This window comes from Phlebotomus papatasi, chromosome 3 (genome assembly GCF_024763615.1).
Source record: "Phlebotomus papatasi isolate M1 chromosome 3, Ppap_2.1, whole genome shotgun sequence".
In the NCBI taxonomy this organism is placed as follows: domain Eukaryota; kingdom Metazoa; phylum Arthropoda; class Insecta; order Diptera; family Psychodidae; genus Phlebotomus; species Phlebotomus papatasi.
Window position 1 is genome coordinate 76554886 of NC_077224.1, and position 23809 is coordinate 76578694.

At 34.9% G+C, this 23809-nt stretch overlaps 4 protein-coding genes across 8 annotated transcripts in view; 2 read left to right on the forward strand and 2 right to left on the reverse strand.

Annotated features, from left to right (window-relative positions):
• Positions 1-2159: 2159 nt before the first annotated feature.
• Positions 2160-4049, reverse strand: LOC129805813 (uncharacterized). The gene is made up of 2 exons (XM_055853997.1): positions 3811-4049; positions 2160-3736 (listed from the first exon to the last, which is right to left on the reverse strand). The coding sequence occupies exons 1-2, from the start codon at positions 3908-3910 to the stop codon at positions 2286-2288; spliced, it is 1551 nt and encodes a 516-aa protein (XP_055709972.1). The 5' UTR covers positions 3911-4049; the 3' UTR covers positions 2160-2285.
• Positions 4050-4301: 252 nt separating this feature from the next.
• On the forward strand, positions 4302-6518 carry LOC129805808 (endoplasmic reticulum membrane-associated RNA degradation protein-like). Of its 2 annotated transcripts, none has more exons than XM_055853981.1 (3): positions 4302-4477; positions 4540-6055; positions 6124-6518. In XM_055853981.1, exons 1-3 carry the CDS (start codon positions 4315-4317, stop codon positions 6263-6265), a joined length of 1821 nt encoding a protein of 606 aa, XP_055709956.1. In that variant the 5' UTR covers positions 4302-4314; the 3' UTR covers positions 6266-6518. The 2 variants fall into 2 exon arrangements, with proteins under 2 accessions (XP_055709956.1, XP_055709957.1); XM_055853982.1 differs by having other exon boundaries at positions 4308-4477; positions 5857-6055.
• Positions 6062-11765, reverse strand: LOC129805835 (B-cell CLL/lymphoma 7 protein family member B-A). Its single transcript, XM_055854039.1, has 3 exons — positions 11580-11765; positions 11336-11502; positions 6062-6435 (listed from the first exon to the last, which is right to left on the reverse strand). Exons 1-3 carry the CDS (start codon positions 11666-11668, stop codon positions 6314-6316), a joined length of 378 nt encoding a protein of 125 aa, XP_055710014.1. The 5' UTR covers positions 11669-11765; the 3' UTR covers positions 6062-6313.
• Positions 11766-11819: 54 nt separating this feature from the next.
• LOC129805805 (palmitoyltransferase ZDHHC8) overlaps positions 11820-23809 on the forward strand; it is a 79247-nt gene continuing 67257 nt past the window's right edge. For 3 of the 4 annotated variants that reach the window (XR_008752130.1, XM_055853976.1, XM_055853977.1), the window contains exon 1: positions 11825-12107. Coding sequence is in view for 2 of the 4 variants with exons in the window: in XM_055853976.1 (XP_055709951.1) it covers positions 12016-12107 (92 nt within the window). In the remaining 2 variants the exon portion in view is untranslated. Of the gene's footprint in view, positions 12108-23809 lie in introns of all 4 variants that reach the window. The other variant, XR_008752129.1, reaches the window with a different exon arrangement.

Below are 23809 nucleotides of genomic sequence, written 5' to 3' on the forward strand. Positions count from 1 at the left end.
CTAAACTAAAAGAGATATCAACTTGCGGTTTTCGCCAAAGGTTATATATCGGGTGACAATTGCAACTTGGTGCATTGACCCCCCACCCCCCACCCCTCCTTCCGCCACTTTGAAGACCCCCCTTTTTTTGTTTTCTCAATAGCTCCGCCCCTATGGCATCGATCGGGCTGAAATTTTAGTATGTTATAGCTAGATCTTAGGGCTTTCGATCAATACCAAACTTAAGGTCCCCCGACCCCCTTGCCCCGAGCTATAAGTTGCCAAAAAAAATTTCTTAAAATGGCCATAACTCCGGTTCTAATTGTCAGAATTTAAAAAGTGAAGGCTTTTTGGAAAGCTCTCGTGCAATTACACTTCCCCTTCTAACATCGAAAGTTTGTAAAACTACCGCTAGGGGCGCTATTTTTAAAAAGATTTTTCAATTTTCCAAGTTAAATAATTTAAAATTCCTTTATGCAATCGGGCTGAAATGTTAGTATGTTGTAGCCGCTGATTATACCTATCAAACAAAAAAAATACTTAAGTCGATTAATGAAATTTTAGAGTGTTGTAGTCCAGTCTAGGACGTTTCCAAAATGGTGCGTAAGTGCGCTGTGGTTATAATAGAACCGGAGATATGAGGGGTCAAAGTTCACGAAATTCAAAAAATCATATCTCCGGTTCTATTTGACCGATTTTGATTAGTGAGGGCGCAAATGAAAGATCTAGCAAAATTCTACAACTTTCTAGAACACTTGAACTTCGTGGGACCAACACCAGGGGCGTCACAGTCGAAAAACCAATTTTAATATGACATAACCTCAATTATCTCGACACGTGCTTAACCGATTTTGATGATTACTTCGACATAATTGTAGAGGACATTTGTCTCTACATTTCGTTAATACATCATTTTCCACTCAGACTACGCTATCACTCAGATTTTGCCGTTTAAGTGTGAAAAAATTGATTTTTCCCATAATAACGCTTTGAAATCACTCAGATGCCAATTTGACTGCCTCTACTCCACCAAGACACTTAAAATAGGGTTTTAAATGGAAAGTACCACAAAATACAACAATTCTTTGATATAGTTGAAGTTCATCAAATGAACACTTGGGGCGCTCTGGTCGAAAAAACGAGTTCAGAAACAAACAACCTCGCTTATCTCGGCTTCTGATTAATCAATAAGATCAAGTTCTACGGCAAAATTATAGAGAACATTATAGTCTACATGTCAGCCATATATCACTTTTCTGTCAGTCCATCCAAATCCTTGATATTTTGGTTTTAATACAAAATTTGTATAATTTCACGAATTTGATTCAAAATAACTGAATGGCGTACCCCAACTTCAGCTCTAAATCGAATTTGCACGCATTCCGAGTTAGCTCACATTAAGAATCTCACCTACATAAGCCGGTTAGGATTATCTGTCCCTTTTCTTTTCCTGAATATCTGGAGTCTTGAGAAAATTAGCCAAGAATCTTACATCCTTCTATTATGATGTCGTGCACAAACCAATAGATTTCAATTAATGTAAATAGTCAAAAAAAAATTTGTTTTTTCCCCGGGTCATATATGACCCTAATGACGCGAAAGAGATAATCCCGAAGTACATAATGCTGGGACTGAGTGCATTTTGGTTTATGCAACAAGTGATAGAGCTTTTCCAGCGATTTGGTTCTTGAGATTGGTCACCAACGCTAACTGTGTTATCACACTTGCACATTAAAATTTTAATATGATATTCACATTAATTGTCGCTGGTGAGAGTCCAAATGTGTAATTTGTGGGTTTGAATCATTTTATATTCAAAATTTGATCTATTTGTTGATAAAAAGGTAGACTTGGCCCACAAAATTTGATATAAATTGATTTATAGCATTAATGCGAAAAATTAATACGATTTTCTCATTAATTTTTTAAAAATGAAAAATATTTATGCTTTAGGTCAATTTAAACTTATTTTTGCAGGCCAAGTCTACTTCTTTATAAATAGATAGAAAAACCCCTATTAAGTGACCCAAAGACACAAATAACATATTTGGACGCTCACAAGCGACAATTAATGTGAATCACATTAAAATTTTAATGTGCAAGTGTGATAACGCCGTAAGACGGCGATGGCTGCAGGAGATTGGAAGTGTCACAATCAAGAAAAAATAAATACAAAACAATTTATTAAAAAGGGGAAACCCTGAAAATTTATTAAGTTCACAATCAAATTTTTTCAATCACAATAATAAAACAAAAGTGGTGAGATCGAGAGCAAAAATCCAAACAAAGAGTGATGAGAAAAGATTTCACTTGGACGGCGTGAATCGTGGCTGGATGCGATTGTTCTCGGTGAGATGCTTGGGGCCACAGGAGAGTCTCTTGTGAGATGCTTTGTCGGGAAACTTGACGAGTGGCGTGGAGGTCCCCAAGGGCTTAGTAGAGTCAACTTTTGGAGTGCTTGTTGTCACCAGAGAACGCCTCTTGCGGATCGGTCCCCGCTCAGGTGGAGTAACATTCTCATCCACCTGGATCTTGGGCGTTGGACGGAGGGCACGCATAGGCCCCACACTGCCCCGGACCTTCGGTTCGGCTGCACGGATCTTCAGCTGCTGCCCACGGAACTGTGGAGATGGCAAAACTTTGCCCACTGGACACTTCCATTCACGCGGTGTTAGGAGATCGGTCTTTGGGGGCGCTACGGTCACTGAACGACGCCTACGAGCTGTTGGGGAGTCAGTAGGCCGTGGAATTTCACTGCAGAAAGAATTGCGACGCTTGAGCGGGGTGCCAGGTTTGGAAGAGTCCTGATTCACTAACACCACAATCCTTGACTGACTGTCGTTCATCTTGGAGGCATCCTGCACCACACTGACATTGTGCTCACCACACATCATCTTCAGTTTCTCCATGAAAGTGTCTTCTGACGAATCTTCAGCAGCTTTCTTCTGATTTTCCATGGCATCCTTGGGTTTCTTGTCAATTTCGAATGTCTCCTGACGAATCAGACCCTTGACATTTAGGGATTTATCTGTAGTGTTCAGGTCTTCGGAATGGATCCTTTTGTTAAGGACATCCTTCATTCGTCGACGAAGATCCTCAACAATTGCCGAAGTCTCGAAGACGCTACTGGTTACCGAAGGAATTTCAGGAGATGATGATGTATCTTCCTTCTGGCCCGATTGCTTCTCGGCCATGCTTAATTGCTCGAGAATTGGAATCTTGAGATTCTCCAAGCTGTCCTCGTCAGTTTCAGAGAACATTGGAGGTGGCACTTCGGTCGTAAGATCCTCCTTTACATCATCCACAATTGACTGCCACAGAACAATGTCTGGGCTTTGTAATGCCTTTTCCGGAATCATCTCCCCATGCACAGTTTTATTCGGTTTTTCTTTCCCTTCGGACTCTCGGACCACAGGCTCTGACCCAAAACGCTTTCTCGGAATAATTTCATCACTGTTGCTGGCTGTCTTTCCGGACACTACTGAAGACGTTTGAACGAAAGCATTGTTCAGGGCAGATTGATCGCTATTTGAGGAATTGACAATGGGAGAGATGTCACAGAAAACAAAGGCACTATTGGAGTTTGGAGTGATGAGTATCGGAGAGCCCTGGAAAAAATCCTCCAGGTCCCCTATATTGTTGGTCAGGGAAGATACTGACGAGAGTTTACTCCGAGATAAACACTCAAAGGGATCATTGTGAAGCCTTGCCTGGGACAGCATCTTTTCAAATGGATCCCCACCAATGCTTAGGCGACCTTTAGCCAAATTAAAAGCAATTTATCAATCCTTAAAAGTCTATTTTTTCCCCGGAATTCCCAAAAACCGTTACCTTCGAAATTTTCCACAGGCGCCAGAAGCGGAACCGGCATACTCGTTGTGGCTCTCAAAGAGGCTTCCTCGTTAGTCGGGGATAAGTCGATAAAATCCATAGTGGTAAAACATTAACAAACAACTTATTTAACTGAGTAGAAGAAAATTATTAAATCACAAAAGCAGGAAATAGGAATTTTTTCGCAAGAATGGACAGAAGCTGCAAGTGCACCGTTTTTTCGAAACTGACAAAAAATTGACATTTTCAATGAGTACTAAAAATTTTCGAAATTCTTTCGTTCAGTTTTGTTTTGTTTACATTTGGTTTTTGAGGTTATGGAGAATCAGGAAGATTATCGCAGGAAATTCTTGATATCCTTCTAGATTCTCCTTATTGTAATACAGGAACAACCACTACTAATAGAGTGGAGTTTATTCTTGCAGATTTTACTTTAAATTGGGAAAAAAATTTCGAAATTCTTTCGTTCAGTTTTGTTATTACTTACATTTGGTTTTTGAGGTTATGGAGAATCAGGAAGAATCTCTAATATCGCAGGAAATTCTTGATATCCTTCTAGATCCTCTTTATTGTGATACAGGAACAACCACTACTAATAGAGTGGAGTTTATTCTAGCAGATTTTACTTTAAATTGGGAAAAAATAGCGCAACTTAGTGAGCCAAAAGGTAAGCTAATTACTTTCCATTCTGAACAGGTTTCAAGAAGTAATCCTTCTATTCCCATCCAGAATTTTCCTATGAAAACTGCAAGGATGTAATTTCATCTCATAGGAAAGTATGGATAGAAGCCTCATGTGTGTTTTCTCAGAATTTTTCCAATAATATCCAAAAGAAAATCCCAAAAAATCTCTACTATTGGACTCATCGAAATGATTTCCTCGAAAGGATTCTCCATGAGGACTTTGTAAATCCGTCCAGAAGTGTAGAAATCACTCTTATCCTCTCCTCCGTCCTTGAGTATGCTCTGGGCAATGTGTTTTTCACATTGTCTGGAAAATCTCCGCCCCATCTTTTAAGAGATATTCTCGTAACTGAGGAATTGCAGGGAATTTTCAGGAGGAATTCTCTATTCTTCCTACAAATTATCCTAGGGACACCCAATGGGATAAATCTGAGAAATCTCGTCTGGCATGGATTTCCCATTGCTCAAGAAATCCCTTCCTATTATCCATGCATTTTGATTTCTGTGATTTTATCCTTCGGGAAGATGCTCAATCGAGTGAAAATTATTCCCAGGAAACTTTCCTACAATCCCATTGAAATGATAAATAAAAAAATAAACCTCGATACTTCCTGGTGCGATCTGGAAACTGAGGAAATCCTCAATTTTATCAGAAAATCTGAATTTATTTCATCTAAACATTTTATTTTCTGGGAAGAAATCCTTCAGAACTATTCCACAGCGAATTATGCTTCAGGAATTATCGTGCTTCTGCCTCAATTTGAGCTTGTTCTCAGGAAGATTTACGGGAAGCTCAATAATGTTGATATTCGTGCTAAAATTGGTTCATATTACGTGATTCTGGACACATTTATGGACACAGTAATCCCCGGGACAGAAGAAAGCAATAAAATCCACCAAATTCTCAATCCAGGAATACTACATCTCATCCATGATTTATTTGTGGCACCAAAAGGTCCCAGAATTCGAGATAAAATTAGCCATGGGGAATTGTCTTTGGGAGAAATTCACGATAAAAGTCTGTTAAACAAATTAATTGCTTTAACTCTTGAAGTTCTTTCGGAATTTTCAGAAAGACCTTTTGAAAAAATTTCCGGCAATCTAAGAGGCTACAAAAGTCAATTCCATCCCAATGGTTCACTTTTACTGGGTCTCAAAGAAATCCGGAAGAAGCAGATTGAGATTTATTCAATTAAAGTTCCGGAAAACTTTCAAATCGACGTAAATCCCAAAAATTCCCTTCCGGAAATAGAATTTCCTCTATTAAAAATATTCTTTAGGCGTCCAGAAGAGGCTGAAATTGTTGGGATTCTCGATAAAATTCTCCAAAATGCTCTAATCTCTTCCGAAAATGTCCTAAAAGGTCTTCAGGAGCGACTTTTCATGTTCCATGCAAAAACCCTGCGTTCAAAGAGACGAGAAACTCTTCAGAAAACCCTCCAACTTCTCCCTCAAATCCATTCATGGCTCATAAGCCTTTCTGAAGTTGTAGAAAAAATCTTCAATCTCATGCAGAATTCACAAGAATTCTGGGATTGTGTTCCGAAAGACAAATTAAAAAAGTAAGACTAAGTACAGGATAATTTATTACTCAAATTTATACATACTCATAATCCACCCATGTTCTCAGACTCTTACGTAAAATACAGAAATATTCTGAAAATCTCACACAATCCACGCAAATATCATCAAACGATTGGATCAAATCATCCAGCGTCATGGACAAATCCGTGGAGATGTTTGCAAAAGTAATGCAACTTGTCAACTTTTAAACTTTAAAATTGCTGAGGAAATTCAAAAGATGCCCCTGCCTATGATCGTCATTCGGCTTTGAGACGTTTATGAGTCGGCGTGGGATTCTCTTCACTTCCTTGTGAATTGGAATCCTCAGAAAATGGCATGCTGGACACAAACTCCTGCGAATCACTGACCATCGAGAAGCCTAAAACAAACAATTTATGAAGTGTTTCCGTCGCTAAAATAAATGAATAATTTGGAATTTAAGATGGTTATATAAAAATTGAGGTTATGTATCTAACCTCGAAATTAAAATTTATCTTTTATAACCAAAAATTATTAAGTTGAATGTAACAAGTGGTTTTCTCTTTTGATAAACATATTTTGTGATTACGAAAGAGAATTAAACTATATCTAACCTAACCTAAAATATGTTACGTTTATTTCAGGTTATAGGCTTTACATAACCTAATTTTTTCGCATCAATCTATTCAATCCCCCAAGAGAATCCATTGTGTATTAAATTTTAAGGTTACACCTAAGACTGGCAGATATTACTGTGATAAAATCTAACATAATTTGACTCTTTTATTAAAAAAAAAGACTACAACAACCGTTTTTTAAATATGTTTTGAGAAAATATGAGAGGTTATGTCAATAAATGTATGATCCTAAACTAACATTTTTCTAATGAAACAGAATGTTGCCGTTTTTAGATATGATTGTTACATAATCACACCTATTGTAATCAGCAATTTGGTCGACTTCCTCTGATCTGTCTCAAATTCACAGGGTAGATGTTTGGAGCATCCCTGATGACGAAAACGAGGGGTGCTTGTTTGAAATATTTGTAAAAACGTGGATTTTTAGATTATCTCGAAGTCCTACTAAGCTTTCATGACATTTTTTATAATTTTTTGTATATAGTCATTCGAGGAGAGATGGAACACCTTTTTTATATTCAATATTGCGGATACGTTTTGAATGCGAGACAAAGACGAATCTCACTGGTATATCATTTGAAGACTCTAAATTTGAGATATAAATATTAGAAAAACCTAGATGAAAATAGTCACTTCGAAAAATAGGATTTAAAAAAAAGTTGCATTTTGATGCACTCAAAAAAGTGTGGGTGAGATGAAACACCCCTAATTTTAGCAAAATATTTATAGTATATTTTATTAATTTAGAATAGGAGGGAAGTGATTTTAGACATGAACACTATTTCATTGATTTTATTGGAGTTTATTTTATTTTATTTTTTTTTCAGTATAAATAATTTATTTTGTGGAATATGTGGCTCATATACTTCGATGGCAATTTCGCTGAGTGTATCAAGTCAGTCTTACCAGAAATTTAGGGAAAATAATTTCTAAGATTTACTTGAAAAGATTTTGAAGAACATTGACCAAAATTCACATCGGAAGTGTTGTCAAAACTATTGTGTTCCATCTCTCCTCAACCTTCAAACACACGTATTCTTATGGCGAAATAAAAATTTTTGGCCACTTTTCAGACATCCAAAAACTTCAATTTCAATTTTCTCGTACAATTTTAAGGGTAGAAAGCTGTAACTTGAGGGTTTTCATTAGAATGTTGAAGGGTACAAATAGACCAAATGAGGTGAGGATCGTGCATAGGGTGTACGCAGGAGGCGAAGTGGTCCATCTCTCCCACTGTTCCAACTCTCCTCGAATGACTATACATCTCTTTGCGTAGATAAATTTAAAACATAAAAATTCCATAAAGGTGCCTTATTTCTCGAGATATTTTAAGTTGAAGGTGAAAAAATTCACAGGTGTTAATATTACCATAATAAAATAAACCTATATATATCGCATACTCGCGTTTCTTCGTAGAGATCGCGGAATTTTTCGCGGATTCTCTCGAACCGCGGAATTGTACCGTCCTAAATGCCCTAAATGTTAATTATGTAACCTGGACATTAATCAATAAAATCAATTCAATTAAATTCACTGCAAATTTATGCATTTTTTGTGCATTTCTCATCTAATTTTTCTCATTTTTAAGTGAAATTTCGCACATTTCAAACCTAAAAGAGGCTCTAAATGGATGTAAAGTTTGAGACCTCTATTTGGAATTTTGTTATAACAAAATTTCAAACGGGAGCGACATTTTTGCCAATATGGCCGATAATTTTGACATTTGACAGCGCGGGAGATTGCTTTCAGGAAAGTTTTTCCTATTCTTCCTGATTTTGGTGAATTCTGATTGTCCAGGAAGTGTCTTTTATGCTTTTGAGAAAGCTTAATGTGTCTGCAATAACATCGTGTTGAGAGAAATGTATTTTAAAGTGTTTTTGTGTGAAATATTTTGGGGTATCTGTTGGAAAACACGAATTTGGTGTCTTCCTGACCACTTCCTGGACATCCCACAAGATATTGGTCAATAATTCTTCTTGTTTCAGTGATCAACATTGTAAAGGAGTCATTTGACATGCAAAAATAATTCACAAAATTAATATTATTGGCTTTTGGAAAATTGAAGTTTGTATCGTTTGCTTTCTTTAGGGGACGAGAGTACCCATGAGTTTTCCAATTTCCCAGAGGCGGAAAAAATTCTTTCTCTACAAAAGTATCATATTTGACCACTAAGACTTACAATAAAGTGAGTTTTACTGAAATTAGTTCGCTGGATATGTTGTGGTCCGGAAAGAGTTAAAATATGATTATAATTTAGGTGGTGAAAAAGTACTGACTCTACCCTAAATTATTTAGTGTTTTGATCTTGTTCTTGACATTACTGCAGTGGGTCTTGTAGGTGAGAATTCGATCGAAAGTGACTCCAAGGTATTTAGGCGTGAAATTGTCTTTCAGAAAATTCCCCTCCGATCTTACATTTAAGCGAGTCTTGGTTCACCTGTGACACAGATGGACTTCTGTTTCAGAGGGATTTGGCTTTTGATTTTCCTTGTAGAATTTGGAATCTTCCAAAAGGTAGGCCTTAGGCTGGAATTGCACGTAATGAATCGTGTTTGCCTTAACAGCTAGAGCCAAATCATCTGAGTTGTACGGGAAAGTCTTGGATGGAGACGACAGTAGCTGATTATTTGTGTAGATATAAAAAAAAATGGGAGCCAAAACACTAGAGAACCGCTTATTGAGAAAAGGATTCTCTGGTTTACTGTGTCAAAGACTGTCGAGAGATCGACGAGGGCAACACCCTGTGATTTTGCCTTCTTCGGAACTACAGTAGAGTCTCGCTATAGGCCATCGCTCTATAGTCCACAATTTATCGACCGTTGAGTTCAAAACACTGATTTTATGTTAGCCCGGGTGACACATCGTCATGACTAAGGAAACTCATCCTTTTTTCAGGCTGAAAACTCAGCCTTTTCTCAGCTATATTGATATTAAGCCTGAATTCTGATCGTTTTCAACTTTACTCCTAAGAGACATTAGCGCTCCGCGGTGACTAGATGTGTAAATTCTACTAGAAGGAATTTCACAATTCTGCTGTCACTTGAGGAGGAAAGTGCAATTGTAAACATCTTGACTTGTTTTAGTGTTTCACCTGGAAAGTGTAAATGTAATCTTGGTTCAAAAGTGTGTTGTGCATGATCCGGCAGTGAAAGATCACCAAGAAGAAAGAAAAAAATAGTGTTTTGGTAAGTATGCAAAAAATTTTCTTGGTTAGGGTTTTATGCTAACAAAATGGGGCGCTATGCTTCCGAAAATCACTATTAGCTTGTTAAAACAGTGAACAACAACTGGCTAATATGTGGTACAGGTATTTGTGTTGCCAAAAAAGGCGGTTTTTGCTCCCCAGTTTGCCAAAGAAAATTCCAGCAATTTCTTTTGTCAGGAAGGTTGTTTTTTGGCAAAATACTGCCCGGAAATGTATTACACTCTGTGAAAAGTGTTATTGAATGCTAAAATTTATATTTATGTGCTTTTATTTGTTTAATTATCCTCTCGACATTCCTTAAAACCACCTTAGTATTAAGGTTAAATTAAGTCTGAATTCATCTTAAGATTCAGGCTGAAAAAAGTCTGAAACCTAAAGTATCATTCAGGGAAACTTGGTCTGAATCTGAGTATTCAGGCTTATGAAAGCAAAAATAATAAACCTAAATTCAGCCTGATTTCTAAGGTTTTGAAGTTCTGCTATCCGTCACGAAAGTAAGAGCGCAAAACTGTCTCATTTCCATACACCACCTCAAGGTTTTTTACAAGGGCCTCAGGAGATTTTCAGCCTTAGGACCTGAAAGCTCAGGCTGAATTCAGCCTTTTTAAAGGATTTTGTGTCACCCGAGTTATGTTTTTTGTACGCAACAAGCATAATTATTTTAATATTTTTGACAAACTTTATTGAGTAATTGTGATAATTGTGATCCATAATGAAGAGAGCAAGGACAAGTACCACAATCGCAAAGAAAGTGGAAGCCGTCGAGCAATTTCAATACTAAAAGTCGTTGATAATTTTAAAAAATTACATGGACTATAGTGCGAAACAAAAGTGTCAAATCTGAAACCAAATATGGACTATAACGAGACTCTAGTGTATCCTCAATGTATTGAGTGAGGTTCAAAATTTGACCAGAGCTAGATTTTCCAAAAGGTACCCACCTTGCTCTACGATCAGTTTGCCCTATACACCAGGCGCAATTTTAGCTATTTTACAAATAATCTTTGATATCTTGGCCTTGAACACAAAATTAACCGATTTTTATTAAATAATATAAAGAAAATTAAGGCTTTCATTGCTCTTTTCTCTTTTACTTTAACTCTTTTAGCTCATTTGTCGGTTTTTTCCGTTTTTGCGTTTTAAGATAATTAAAAGTCAATTCTTGTTTTATAAATTTTCAAATTAATGTAAAAATCGTTCTGAATTACCAAAGTTCGCATTAAGAATCTGACCTACCACAAGCTAAAACAGGTTTATTTTTGTTCTGAAAATTCTCATTTTATGAATGGAAGCTCGAATTTTTCGGTTATATTGCAAGAAAGTTTTTAGTTTGCGTCCCTACAACCCTAAAGTAAGTAATCATCTAGCCAGTTTTCAGAATATCTGAGAAATCTTAAGAAAATTTCTTCCTTAAATCTAAGGAAGGCAAAATAAAACCCTCTCCCTTCCATACTCACAAGTGTTGGAGTCCTCGCCAAAAGTGCCCCGATCTCGATGTTCTATTGCCTTGAGGTTCTCCTTGTTTTCCCCCTTGGAGATCTTCTTTTTCTGCTCACTGCTGGAAATGGGCACCCATTTGAAGATCTTCATGGTGGTTTCACCAATTGTGACCCATTTTTTCTCCCTGCAAAAAACAGCAGAAAAAAAGGGGATGAAAAATTCGCCATTGCTTTGGTCCAGGTAAAAAAAAATCAAATTTACCAGTGTCTGACTTTATCCACGGCGTGCATTACACGTTTAACATCATCTTTGGCTCTACTTCTCGTCTCTGCACGCACCGATCGAGACATTTTCGCGGTGGATATTAATAAATTGGCAATTTTGTTTATAGTGGATATAAATGCACTTCACAATCCAATTCGGTAATTTTGTACTAAAAAAAAAATGAATATCAGTTCGAAAAGAAACGCCATGTTGTTTTCGAAGATGAAATGTTGGTAGCCCTGTGTCCATTTGACAACTCATATCTTCCAGTATGGCGGATTCTGTGTAAAAATGTGTGTTTCACGGAAAGTGTGAGGAAAAAAGTGAAAAATCATAGTGAATTTCACTCTATTGTGCAGATAATTTAGTCTATTTGCGGTGTTTTACAATATCCTAGTGAGCGGTGGTGCAAGTGAAAACAAATTGGAGCACAATGCCGAAATGCGATCTCAAGACAAAATACATCCCGGCCGTGCTAGCTTGGCTTGTTTTATTGAGCACTACTTTCGTGTTTTTCTACTATCCGTAAGTTTCCCAATCACTCAATTTCCCTTCATTTCAATAATTTCATTCACAATCTTCGCGATTATCCACTCTGCGGACGCACTAAGCGTAACATTGATTCTCTTGTGTGCAAGAAAATATCTAATTGGTGCAATCTTGTTCAGCAAACGTTACCTCTTGTTCAGCCTCTTTCTCCAAAAGTCGCACACTTTTCACTCCATCTCTGCCTCTGGGAAATTTACTTGGTGGAAAAGTGCCTTTCCCCTCCCGAACACTATCCAGAGAGTCACATGGTATGAACATTTCCCACGAAAAATACCCAAGAAATGGGGTCAAAAAGCAAACATTTTTTGCACTTTGACAACTCTCTCTCTTCGGCTGGATGGCACTTGACGGATTCCCAATGACCTTGTGACACCCCAAAAAAGGGGCTACTCATGCACGAAAGCATTCCAGACAACCACCTAAATCAATAGCCATAAAAAATTCTCATTAGAGAGATAAAAAAAAGCTTCATCAGTTTCCCACGACAAAAAATTGCATGTTTTCGGAGAATTTTCCCAGGAAAATCTCTAAATGAATTCAACTGGTCAGATGGGATGATTGTCTTCCTTCTCGGGAGCTTTGAATCCAATTTATTCAGATTTTTTCTCATGAAGCAGAGATTGATTTATGCTTTTTTCGCAATGACCACACAACCCACTCGTCTCATTGAAATTCCAGGAATTGGGGTGTGTGACACAGGGAGGGAGTCTTGTTAAATCCATGAATTTGTGATAAGATTCTAGGAAAAACTCGTCTAAAACAACTACAAAAATTTTCTTTTATCCTCTCTCTAGTGAGATAATCTTTAGAATGTACCCAGAGATTTATGCCCTAGACACACTTACGACTTAAGCCGAGAGACGACTTATTGGAAAATGATGGAAATGTAGTTTAACCATTATTTCTAATATAATTACGCTAAGCTGTCTCTCGGCTAATCCTCAGGTCTGTCAAGGCCCTGGCCTCTACACATTGGGAGCAATTTTTGTCAAAAATTGCTTTTTTGAAGGAAATTCTCTGCAGCGTTGTAGGGAGAAACGTCTAATTTCTGTCAAAAACGCAATTTTTGACGAAAATTGCTCCCAATGTGTAGACGCCTTTAGATTTTTTGATAGGGTTTAGTAGAATCTGTATACTTGTGTTTAAGGCCTCTACACACTAAGATCAATTTCTTTAAAAAATGCCTTTTTAAAGAAAATTTCCCCTATCCTTGTAGGCAGGAACATCAGAATTAAAAAAAAAACATTTTTTGACGAAAATTGCTTCTAGTGTGTAGACACCATTAAAGAAAACAAAGAAAGAGAATATAACGATAGTAACAAGAAGATAATGTCCGACAATTTAAGTTTTGCCGTAAAATTGTTTTATATCACACCCCCTCAGATATAACAGATCCTTTAATACACATCAAGAAGTGAATCACTTCCATTATTGAAATCGTGGGTGGAGCCAAAACAAATTTATCGTAATATAATATTTGCTATTATATTTTGCAATGCTTTAATCATAAGTTTTGAAAATAATTTTCCTTTGTGAATTAGATGTAGTGGATGTAGTATTTTGCATAAGCTCATCGCAGCTTTAATATTAAGGACCTATTGGGAGCAATTTTCGTCATGCTTCTTTTTCGAGAGGAATTGCCAGCAGTGCTGTAGCTTGAAACGTCAAAATTTTGTCAAAAATGCGATTTTTGACGAAAATTGTTTCCAATTGTGTATAGGGGTCTTTACGTCAAACAATCTTAAAGCGGTCTTCAGAGCTTCAGACCGGAGGTTTAGTCCAGTTTCCAAAAGTCGCAGAATCCTAAATCACAACCGATTTTATTGCTCGTTCAGAATCTAAAATAGGTCTTTTGCCCTTAATAATCCAATTCAATGTTAGATTTTCCAAAATATCTTGACTGATAAAAAATTATAACAGTTAAGCCATATGGCTAAGTCTTAGGTCTAAAGCCGGTATAACATTTACAGCCAATTGAAAATTAGATTTTCGATGTCGAAAAAATCTGCAAAATGGACACATATCCCTTCCAAGGCTTCCAAGTATTTGAGTAATGAGTAGAATCCGAAGACTTCTTGGTTGAAAACCATAGAAAATATAAAATTTAAGATTTAAGAAAATCAATGCACAGCCAAATAGAACCTAATGAATAGGGGAAACTGGGGTACCACCAAACACTGTGATTTTTTAGGTATTACATCTCAGAGGACAAGACCTATATGAAATCATAGATACTATAGGGATGCTTGTCCAGCAAAAAAATTTTCAACATAGTTCACGTACTTTAAAAATAAAAATAATTTTTCGTAAAATTGTGAGATTTTCATAATTTTAGTCATTTAGGGTAGAGTCAGTACTTTTTCGCCACCTAAATTAAAATTACATTTTAAGACAATTATTGAGTTCATGGAACTACGAAATGAGTGTTATTTCGTGACCTCTAGCCTAACGAATAAGAAAACCATATCTGGTGCTTCCCCGACTAGATTATTTGCAAGTTAATTAAAGAAATTATCGAGAAGGTAAACAGTCACTAAAAAAAATACACTCGACTCTTCGTTATCCGGCTGACACTGGGGGACAAAATAACATTTAGGTTTTTTGAATGATCAACGGTTTTTCTATTTTGTGTAGTGTGAATTTATTTTCTGTCTGACAAAGAACAAGAGAATTTTCTTCATGGTATGCTTATGCTTCATTTTTTATCACAATTATGTATTAAAAACTTCGATACAATGATAATAATACTTTAATTCACTCTGGAGAAACTTCATGTTTAGTAAAAATAATTTTGAATACATCAACTGCCAGTGTTTGGCAGCTGTCACCCGGATAACGAAGTGCCGGATAACGAAGAGCCGTGTGTATGGAGTTCTTGAGAAACTTGTAAACGCTCAGAGAAATTGTCTCGCATAATTTTATGTTTTTGCTGTGCAGCATTTGCTATTTTTTCACTGAAAGTCAATCTGTTATTAACTAAACTTTGTTCTAATATCATTTTTCCTAATGTTTTCCAAAAACAAAAAAAAATAAAGAAATTCGGATGTAGTGAAATAGGGCTTACTTTTTTCGGCTGTGTAAGTACTTTTCGCCACTCATTTTTCCAAGCATTTTACAAGTGGCGCACCTTGCGGAATTTAGTTGAAAACAAGCATAATTTTCAATTGATTTTTATCGCAAATAAAAATGTACAAAAAATCATTCAAAATACTTTTATAATTGTCTGGTATCGGTGTTAAATAAGAAAAGTACTGAGCCGTGTACTTTTGGGAGTTTTCGAAATCTGCTTTTTCTTAAAATTCAATTAAAAACAAGTGGCGGAAAAGTGCTTACAGAATGGCGAAAAAGTATTTACAAGGTGGCGAAAAGTACTAAAACATGCATTGTTGCAGGAAATGTATTTTTTCAAATAGATGCTCAAAAATTCCCGTAAAGTCTCCTGGTTCAATCACTGAGAGAAATCCGAAAAAGTTAAAATAACATTCCGGAAATGTTTATTTTACCCTGCAATATTGATCCGAAATCGGTGTAAATATTATGCTTTTTAGGTGTATTAGGGGTTAAAGTTACCCTTTTTCATGTTAAATCTACCCTAGAAAAGGTGTAAGATTAACAATAAAAAATGTTGATATATTTTTACACCTAAAAATGTTAAGGTTATGAGGGAAAAAGTTAATCGCACCCTCTTTTTTTTTCTCAGTGATAGAGAGACAATGTTTCAAAGCACCTGCACACAAAATTTCATTTTATTTTGACAAAAAGTATAAGAATTATAAAGGTGTCAACCCTTAAGGTCGCGAAAAGTACTTACTCTACCCTATATATCTACCTGGAAAATGAAAATAAAACAAGTTAAGTAAAATTTCACTACACCAGTAGTTTTCTACATGTTTTGGGATAATATTTATGTATTTACTAAAGAAATTAATGTTCACATTTTTTTAAAAAAATATATAATCCATCACAAAACAGAGTTTGGGGCACCAACAAACAGGCAAATTTCTCACAATTGCAGATGTCGCGAGCGTAGCTTGAATGGCAAAATTTTTCCTTTTATCTTTCCTACTCTTCATCTCCCTCTTTATTCGATTTCTGAAATGTATATCCATTCATGGGATTTTCCAAGGGGGTATGATTTTCATTCAACACTCAAGAGAAATATAGTTTCAAGGACCCAATTTTGCATTAAATGATTCATAATGATTCTTAAATGATTTTAATCGAGGACTAACGAATGATTTTTCGATTTTATCACAAATAATCAGAAGAGCGCACAAAATTTGAACTTTAGGAAAACTGTTTGCCACGATTGTAGTGGCGCTGCTTTCCAGTCAGAAGTCGAATTAAGTGAGTCCCGTTTTAAGATACTGGTCCCTTTGGAGGAATAAATATACTAAATTTCTGTCGAAATACTTTTTGCCTACAAACTGTGATCTGGGACTGGGATCATGAGAGCCGTCCGAGTAATCTCCCGCCTTATAGCAAGAAACTCTGTTGAGGCAACGCTTTATTTAAAGCGCGATGTCTCCTTTCTTAAGGCTTCCTATACATTGTCTATTTTGGAAATTTCAGATTTTCTCAATGTTTCAGATGGTCAAAGAGAAAAAAAGAACCACGAAGGAGTACAGAACTATAAATGCGAGAGTACTTCTTCGTTGTTTATTTTTCTTTTGCCATCTAAAAGTGTTAGGAAATCTCAAAGTTCCAAATTAGATATGATTCTAAATTACACCATTTTACCCTAGATGGAAACTTCACAATTCTGTCAAAAATTCAATTTTTGATGAAAATTGCTCCCAATGTGTAGAGGCCTTAAACAGCGCCTCTGCTGATGGCCGGAACGACTGTATCAGTTTAGTCGATCGTACGATCTCAGTAATTACGGATACGAGAATTCGTCAAAATTTGTCCAAGTGGTAGGACGTAGTATGGAGAACGGTATTGTACCTCGAATACATATCACACTATCTAAACACACCATTACGATTAATTTGGAGGGTAAAATGTCATACTTTTTATTCTATTGTCTTTTTTAAATACTCTATTACAAAAATCTTCCTCATTTATCGAAAACCATAAATTTGACGTTATGAAATTTTGAAATCTTAGAAATATTGAAATCAACGCGGTTTGTGTCTTGGATTTCAAGATTGTAAGATATTTGATATTGGAATTTTCTTGATCTTGATCGCAGAATTAAGGCCAATAATTAAATATTCGTTCTATGGAATAAATTTTCATAAAATTAATTTTTAGTAGGTATGCTTCCAAAGTAGGGGAAAGCTTTGATCGTTCGCACATACGCTGCCTTCGAACACTTCGTATTTCTTCCGTATTCATTTATGAATCTTACCTATGGCTATATATTTCAATAGCTAGTCTTAAATCATACCTTTTCTGAAAAAATTGGGAGTCTAGTTTTCCTAGTTTCAGGAAGCATAAATTAAAAACAGGTTCAAAATTGTAATTTTGATGTGTAATACTTCATACGATTTTGCACAAATTATATCACTTTTCTGAAAAACGACTCTCACAGGAGGTAGAGGGGTTATTAGGGTTTATATTTATGTAAAAACCTTTTGGGCTGAAGAAGGTCGCTTTTGTGAGTGGAAGAAATTTCACAAACTTGACTCACATTGATCGTTCGCACATAGAAGACGTTGCTTCTTCGCACATTTTCCCACATCTTAAAGTTGATAAACAAGAAGTAATTTTAATCAAATAGGCCGCAGTTTAATAATTTTTAAGCAATTTTTCATTTCTTTGATGTAAAAATATTTTTCAAGCTTGCACAAACTGAATGTACAATGAAAGAATCACATCTACAATAAGCTCACACAGTTTACAATTGGTTTTTGAAAATCTTTGACATAACCTCACTTTTGTGTTGTTTTACACATCAAAGAAAAAAAAATTGTCCGTGAGAGACTGTTTTGTGAAAATTTTGGCCTGTTCACCCTCTGAAGTTTAATCTCTGTGCTAAATCCCGATTCCTAGTTATAGGGACATAGAAATCTTCAATGAAGCGCATTCAAACGTTTTGATTATGTCCGGCTCCGAAGAGAAATGGTGGAATCTTCTGCGGTCTTCTCGCCTGCAAAGAGTTCTAGACAATACTTAGCTTAAAAAACTTATTGATTAGTGTAAATTTCGTGATATTTGGACTTTTCATGAAAGCATTTACCAGATTTAGCGTTTCCAGAGTAAAATTCCCATGGAATCAAGCAAAAGAGTGGTTTTTAGTGTCATGAAAACATCTCTTAGAAAAGTTCCAAAAAAGTGATATTAAAGCGTTTTATTCCATATAAAAACGGTTTAATCAAGTAGATTAGAGTTCCCTTCAAACAATGATGTGCAACTTTTAGTGTCCGGTGCAAAATTTAACTTGAAACTTGATTGAACTTTCGCACAAATCGCCGTTAAATTTTCATTTTCCTTTTGAAGAAAATCTGAGGATTTCCTGGAATTTTCTGAGGCGGGATTATGAACCCTATAATTAAGAGATTTTTTTTTTGGTATAGTTGGAGAATCGATACGGTTTGCATGGTAGTCAGAACAAATCACTGAACTTGAACATCATTTTTGTGTGCGAAAGTTCAAAGCCTCCCCCTAAACCCACTTTAAGATAGGCTCAATACAGTGTGTCTCACGATTAGCAAGACAACGAGATTGACTAAGACTTTCCTACTACTCGGGGGAACCAATTTACCAATTTTTAAAGTCGTTCTTAAATAAGCCTCAGTGGATCCCATTTTTGACGCAGTAAATTTGAAAACTCCTCACATACCTTTATTATAAAAAATTTAGGCATTTCTAAAAACTGTGTAGGTTTAAAGAGATCCATGAAGGTTACTCTTGTTAAAAAATTCTGATCTTGGTCCCTTTTCCCTGAAAATATCAAATTTTGATATTTTCACCTTGTCACATTTTGCCCCTGGTTTCCCTATGATTTATAATAATAATCTAATCGTAATAATCTAAGGGCAAAATATTCAATTCAATTTGTTCAATTCTTTACTTACCCCTGTCATTTCGTAATTGTATTATAGGGATAATTAAAATGACAAATTTTCATCTAAAATCTTTAAAAAAAATTGAAACAATATATTTTTAAAATGTTATTTTAAATTACTTATGAAAGAATTATTGGAAAACTTAATTTTTTAAATCTAACTGGAAAAATTTGTTGAACAATTAGGACTGGGTTGTGCAAGAACCGTTTGAAACCGAATAAAAGTCAAAATAAATTTGTTCAGGTACCGTCTTGATGATAGACGTACAAGTTTTAATTAAAAAGAATAGTTTTAGTTTAAAAAATTAATATATCAATTATAATGTGAGAAATTGCATGTACTTCTGATAAATCTAAAGCTATTATGTTTTGTAAATTAAATACAAGAAATTCTGCTTTTTTTAAAGTAAGTACACTCCATAAAATTCATGAAAGTTTAGTGACTTTGACATGGGGCTTGCAAAAAGTGAAACCGCAAATTCACGAAAAAGAGACATGACTACACAACTTGAGTTTTTCTGCTTCTGCAATCCCTAATTTTTATGTATTAATATTATCATAATAATACTTTTGTCAGCGGTATTTTTCAAACATCATCTTCAACCAGTCATTGACATTTTATTTTTATATTAAATATTTTTCTCGCACAATTTATGATTGAGAAATATCGCGTAATTTGAGCATTAAAACAGAATCACAATTTTGTAACATTCTCTTTGAATTTTTTCTTCCTCTCTTAAATACTTTCGCTGATGTTTCTATTGTTGTCTCAAATTCACAGGTGTTGTGAAAGATTTTTTTTAACTGCATCTTTTATTGCACAAAAGTAATAATAAATGCATGAATGTAAAGGGAAATAGTATCAGAGCTCAATATCACAATGTGAGACACATTTGATATGAAATATCAATTGACAAGTAGTGCTCAAAGGGATCGGAAGTTGGAGTGTTGCATGTAACACGAAAAAAAAAGTCCAGAATGAAGAGATAGAGGAATAGCAAACACTTTCTCGCAATTTCACCATGATTTTTCATTAAATTGTTAAATTCTCATATTGTGCTTATAGCTTAAGGCTTTCGTTTTTTTTTAAACAATTTTTAATTGAACAGGTGGGTTAAGTTCAATTTTTTACAGATACCTTATGCTCTAGATCTACTTCGACTTTTCTGGAAATTCTAATAGTTTTCTCAAAAGAGAATATCACAAATTATTTATAGTGTCATGTTTAATGAACGATAGAACGCTGAAATCATAATAAAAAAATCCATGTGATAAAACCATATAAAGGTTCTTTTCTTTTATGACTGTTGAGAAGATACTTATCCATGATCATTGTGTATTTTTATTTTTGGGCTATTTCTTTCACTTCAACTTTTAGTTTTGTCTAAATATAGACAAAAAAAAATCACCAAAAACACTTTGGAAGAAGACATTCTTTTATTTCACCAAGAAAGTTTAGTTGTTACAACTTGTAGGGAAAACAACACAAGAGAGAGTTCATGATATTTTTCATGAGTAGTGAAAACAATAAGGATAAGTTTTCTGCCATGGTCTAAAGAAATGGAGATATAGATGTTTTGTTTATTGTTGCTGTAAAAGTGAAGGTTCTACAAATCAATTATTTACACTCAAACATTTTTCAGTTGCAATAGATATTGATGAAACTTGTTTCAGATTGTAAAAAAAAATATTGTACAGAATTTTGTACGATTTATTATTTTAACATAATATAAATAGGGAATAGAGGGTTCATAGTTGAAGTTTTAAGGGAACCTCACCACAACAAAGTTTATCGGTGAAAATACCAATAATCGTTGGGTAGTAATATGGAGCATACATAAACCACAATAAGCTTATAGTCTCAAACTATTTGTGGCTAGTTGTACGGTTTACAAAGACGTTTACTGTTTTAGTATATTTAGGAGTGAGTAAGGCACTAGGGCAGCGTGGGGTACTTTAACGCAGCTAAACTTTTTTCAGGACTGATTTGTTAAATAAATATGTACAAAGCATATTGAAACAATTCTAACAACACAAACACAATTCATAGATAATTATTTATTGTCCCAAAAATCTGTATTTTTGGAAGTAATGCGTTCGTGAAACTACCCCACCCTCTCCTACTATTGTTGGAGGCTGTTCTTGTAAAATATTTTCGAAGGTTATTATTATAAGTTTTATAGCCTGTCCCCTTTTCGCGAACACAAGATTTAATTTTTATTGTTGATTTTCGGTCCGTAAAAAGTGTCTTGTCTTTAAAGGGATAATGGTGCTATTCCAAAACTGAGAGCAATGCGAAAAAGTTAAAATAACATTCCGGAAATGTTAATTTAACCCTGCAGTATTGATCCAAAAACGGTGTAAATATTACCCTTTTTAGGTGTATTATGTGTTAAAGTTACCCTTCTTTCATGTTGATTTCACCCTTAAAAGGTGTAAAATTAACATTAAAAAATGTTGATATATTTTTACATACAAAAAATGTTAAAGTTATGACAAAAAAAAGTTAATGGCAGCCTCTTTTTTTCTCAGTGTACTATTGTTGGAGGCTCTTCTTGTACAATATTTTTGAAAGTTATTATTTAAAAGTTTTATTGCCTGTCCCCTTTTCGCGAGCACAAGATTTAATTTTTATTGTTGATTTTCGGTCCGTAAAAAGTGTCTTGTCTTTAAAGGGATAATGGTGTTATTCCAATGAAAAATGAACTTGATGTTTTAGTACTTTACTATTCTCAGATGCTTCTGCATTATCGACTTTTCTTTTGTGTTGGTTCTTGTCACGACTATTTTTCCCAGTATTCTATAACCATCAAACAGTTGTGACAGGAACCAACGCAAAGAAAAATTGATTTTGTAAAAGCCCTTAAGAACAGTAAAGTGCCTAAAAACATGTTCATTGTCCATAGCAATATAGCACCATAATTAGTTATCCCAGGACCAGGACTACACTATTATCTACACTGAGAAAAAAAAGAGGGTGCGATTAACTTTTTTTCCTCATAACTTTAACACTTTTTAGGTGTAAAAATATATCAACATTTTTTAATATTAATTTTACACCTTTTGAGGGTAAAATCAACATGAAAAAAGGGTAACTTTAACCCCCAATACACCTAAAAAGGGTAATATTTACACCGATTTTGGATCAATACTGCAGGGTAAAATTAACATTTCCGGAATGTTATTTTAACTTTTTCGGATTTCTCTCAGTGTAACTCTGTTACTCTATTTCTATTTGACCCCTTTTAATTTCCACTTACATCCGGCAATTCATATTTTTGCATTTCTTCAAGAATTTTATGATTATTGAGAAATGATGTTACACTGTTTGTAAATCTAGCAGTGAGTTAACGTTTACTGCATTTATTCACATTTATTTTTAAAAGAAATATTAATAATACTATTGGGCTCTAATCACTAGAGGAGTTTATGTCCATAATCAACAACATTACCTATGCATGTGTAGGGAAAACTTTTCAATATATATATACAGTAAAAAATGTATAAAATTTGACTACTAATAGTGCAAAATCGACCTTTTTAGTTGTTTAATTTAAAAATGTTTAAGAAATGCACAATATTTTGGTAATTTATTGTTACGTGATTAAAAATTACCACTATTATAGTTGAAAAAAATTCAACAACGTTGTTTAATTTGAAAATTTGTAAAATTTTAGCACTACAGGGTGGCTGAAAAAAATGCAACAAACTAAAGCACTATATTATCTTCATTTTTTTTCAACTTTTTTGAAATAGAGAAAAAATGGTAGTAAATACTTCAACATTTTAGAATATTATCGGTTTTGTTCAAAAAGATTTTATTTTGACTTAACTATGGCCTTAAGTCTGTCGGAAGTGCATCCCAGTTTGCACGAATGTCAGCCTTCTGAATGTCCTAGTATTCACGAGGAAGGGCTGCCTTCAGCTCATCGACACTTTGCTACTTTTTAGTCCTAACTTTGGCCAACGAAATGCCTCTTTTAGAGAAGTCAAACGATTTTGCATCCAAGAATTGTGGAGGTCGTTGTTTTCCAAAAATAAAATGCGAAACATTTTTTTAGCCAAATCTTGTTCGAATCGTGATTTCTGCGACGTTGTCGAGTCTTGATAGAACTTCCATTACTTCTTACTAAATTTTTTGTTTGTCCACGACTTCAACACTCCTTCCAGGACAATTTCCAGAAACACATTGGCATTTCATTTTGACGGTACAGCCTAAAAACCCCCGCGGATAGCGATAATTTGTCTTCAAGGAAGTCCAGACCTTCAAATAAGGTGGTCCTTGACTCCCGGTGATCATTCGAACGTCTAAATTATCGTATGATCTTTCCTTCAGATAGACACAATCATTTTGTTTGCACATCAATTGCTCAATTAAAAATTTTTCTTATCAGAAAAATGACATTCTGGAACTGACCATGAACGTGCAAGCGAATTTACTTCTTTGTCGATCGAGCATAACTTTTTTTGAGGATCGATGAATTCTCGTCTTTTTCAGGACTTTTAAGGCTTCATATAGAGGTCCTTTAACAATATTTATTTCATGGTTATTTGCGATCTGTGCGTCTCAGAGATCGTTTGTTTGCAGATGTGACGCAGATTTTGTTCAATTTGCTCCTTCACTTTAAGAACGATGACCAGCGATAAAGCAATTTTTTTAGACCTC

What these genes read in the sequence shown, in the direction of transcription:
- LOC129805808 (XM_055853981.1), top strand. Translation starts at nt 4,315, where the DNA reads ATGGAGAATCAGGAAGAATCTCTAATATCGCAGGAAATTCTTGATATC. An exon ending in GCAACTTAGTGAGCCAAAAG is followed by an intron (nt 4,478 to 4,539) that starts GTAAGCTAATTA and finishes ATTCCCATCCAG; the next exon opens with AATTTTCCTATGAAAACTGC. An exon ending in CCGAAAGACAAATTAAAAAA is followed by an intron (nt 6,056 to 6,123) that starts GTAAGACTAAGT and finishes CCATGTTCTCAG; the next exon opens with ACTCTTACGTAAAATACAGA.
- LOC129805813 (XM_055853997.1), bottom strand. Translation starts at nt 3,910, where the DNA reads ATGGATTTTATCGACTTATCCCCGACTAACGAGGAAGCCTCTTTGAGA. An exon ending in GCCTGTGGAAAATTTCGAAG is followed by an intron (nt 3,737 to 3,810) that starts GTAACGGTTTTT and finishes ATTTGGCTAAAG; the next exon opens with GTCGCCTAAGCATTGGTGGG.
- LOC129805835 (XM_055854039.1), bottom strand. Translation starts at nt 11,668, where the DNA reads ATGTCTCGATCGGTGCGTGCAGAGACGAGAAGTAGAGCCAAAGATGAT. An exon ending in GTGGATAAAGTCAGACACTG is followed by an intron (nt 11,503 to 11,579) that starts GTAAATTTGATT and finishes TGTTTTTTGCAG; the next exon opens with GGAGAAAAAATGGGTCACAA. An exon ending in TGGCGAGGACTCCAACACTT is followed by an intron (nt 6,436 to 11,335) that starts GTGAGTATGGAA and finishes TGTTTGTTTTAG; the next exon opens with GCTTCTCGATGGTCAGTGAT.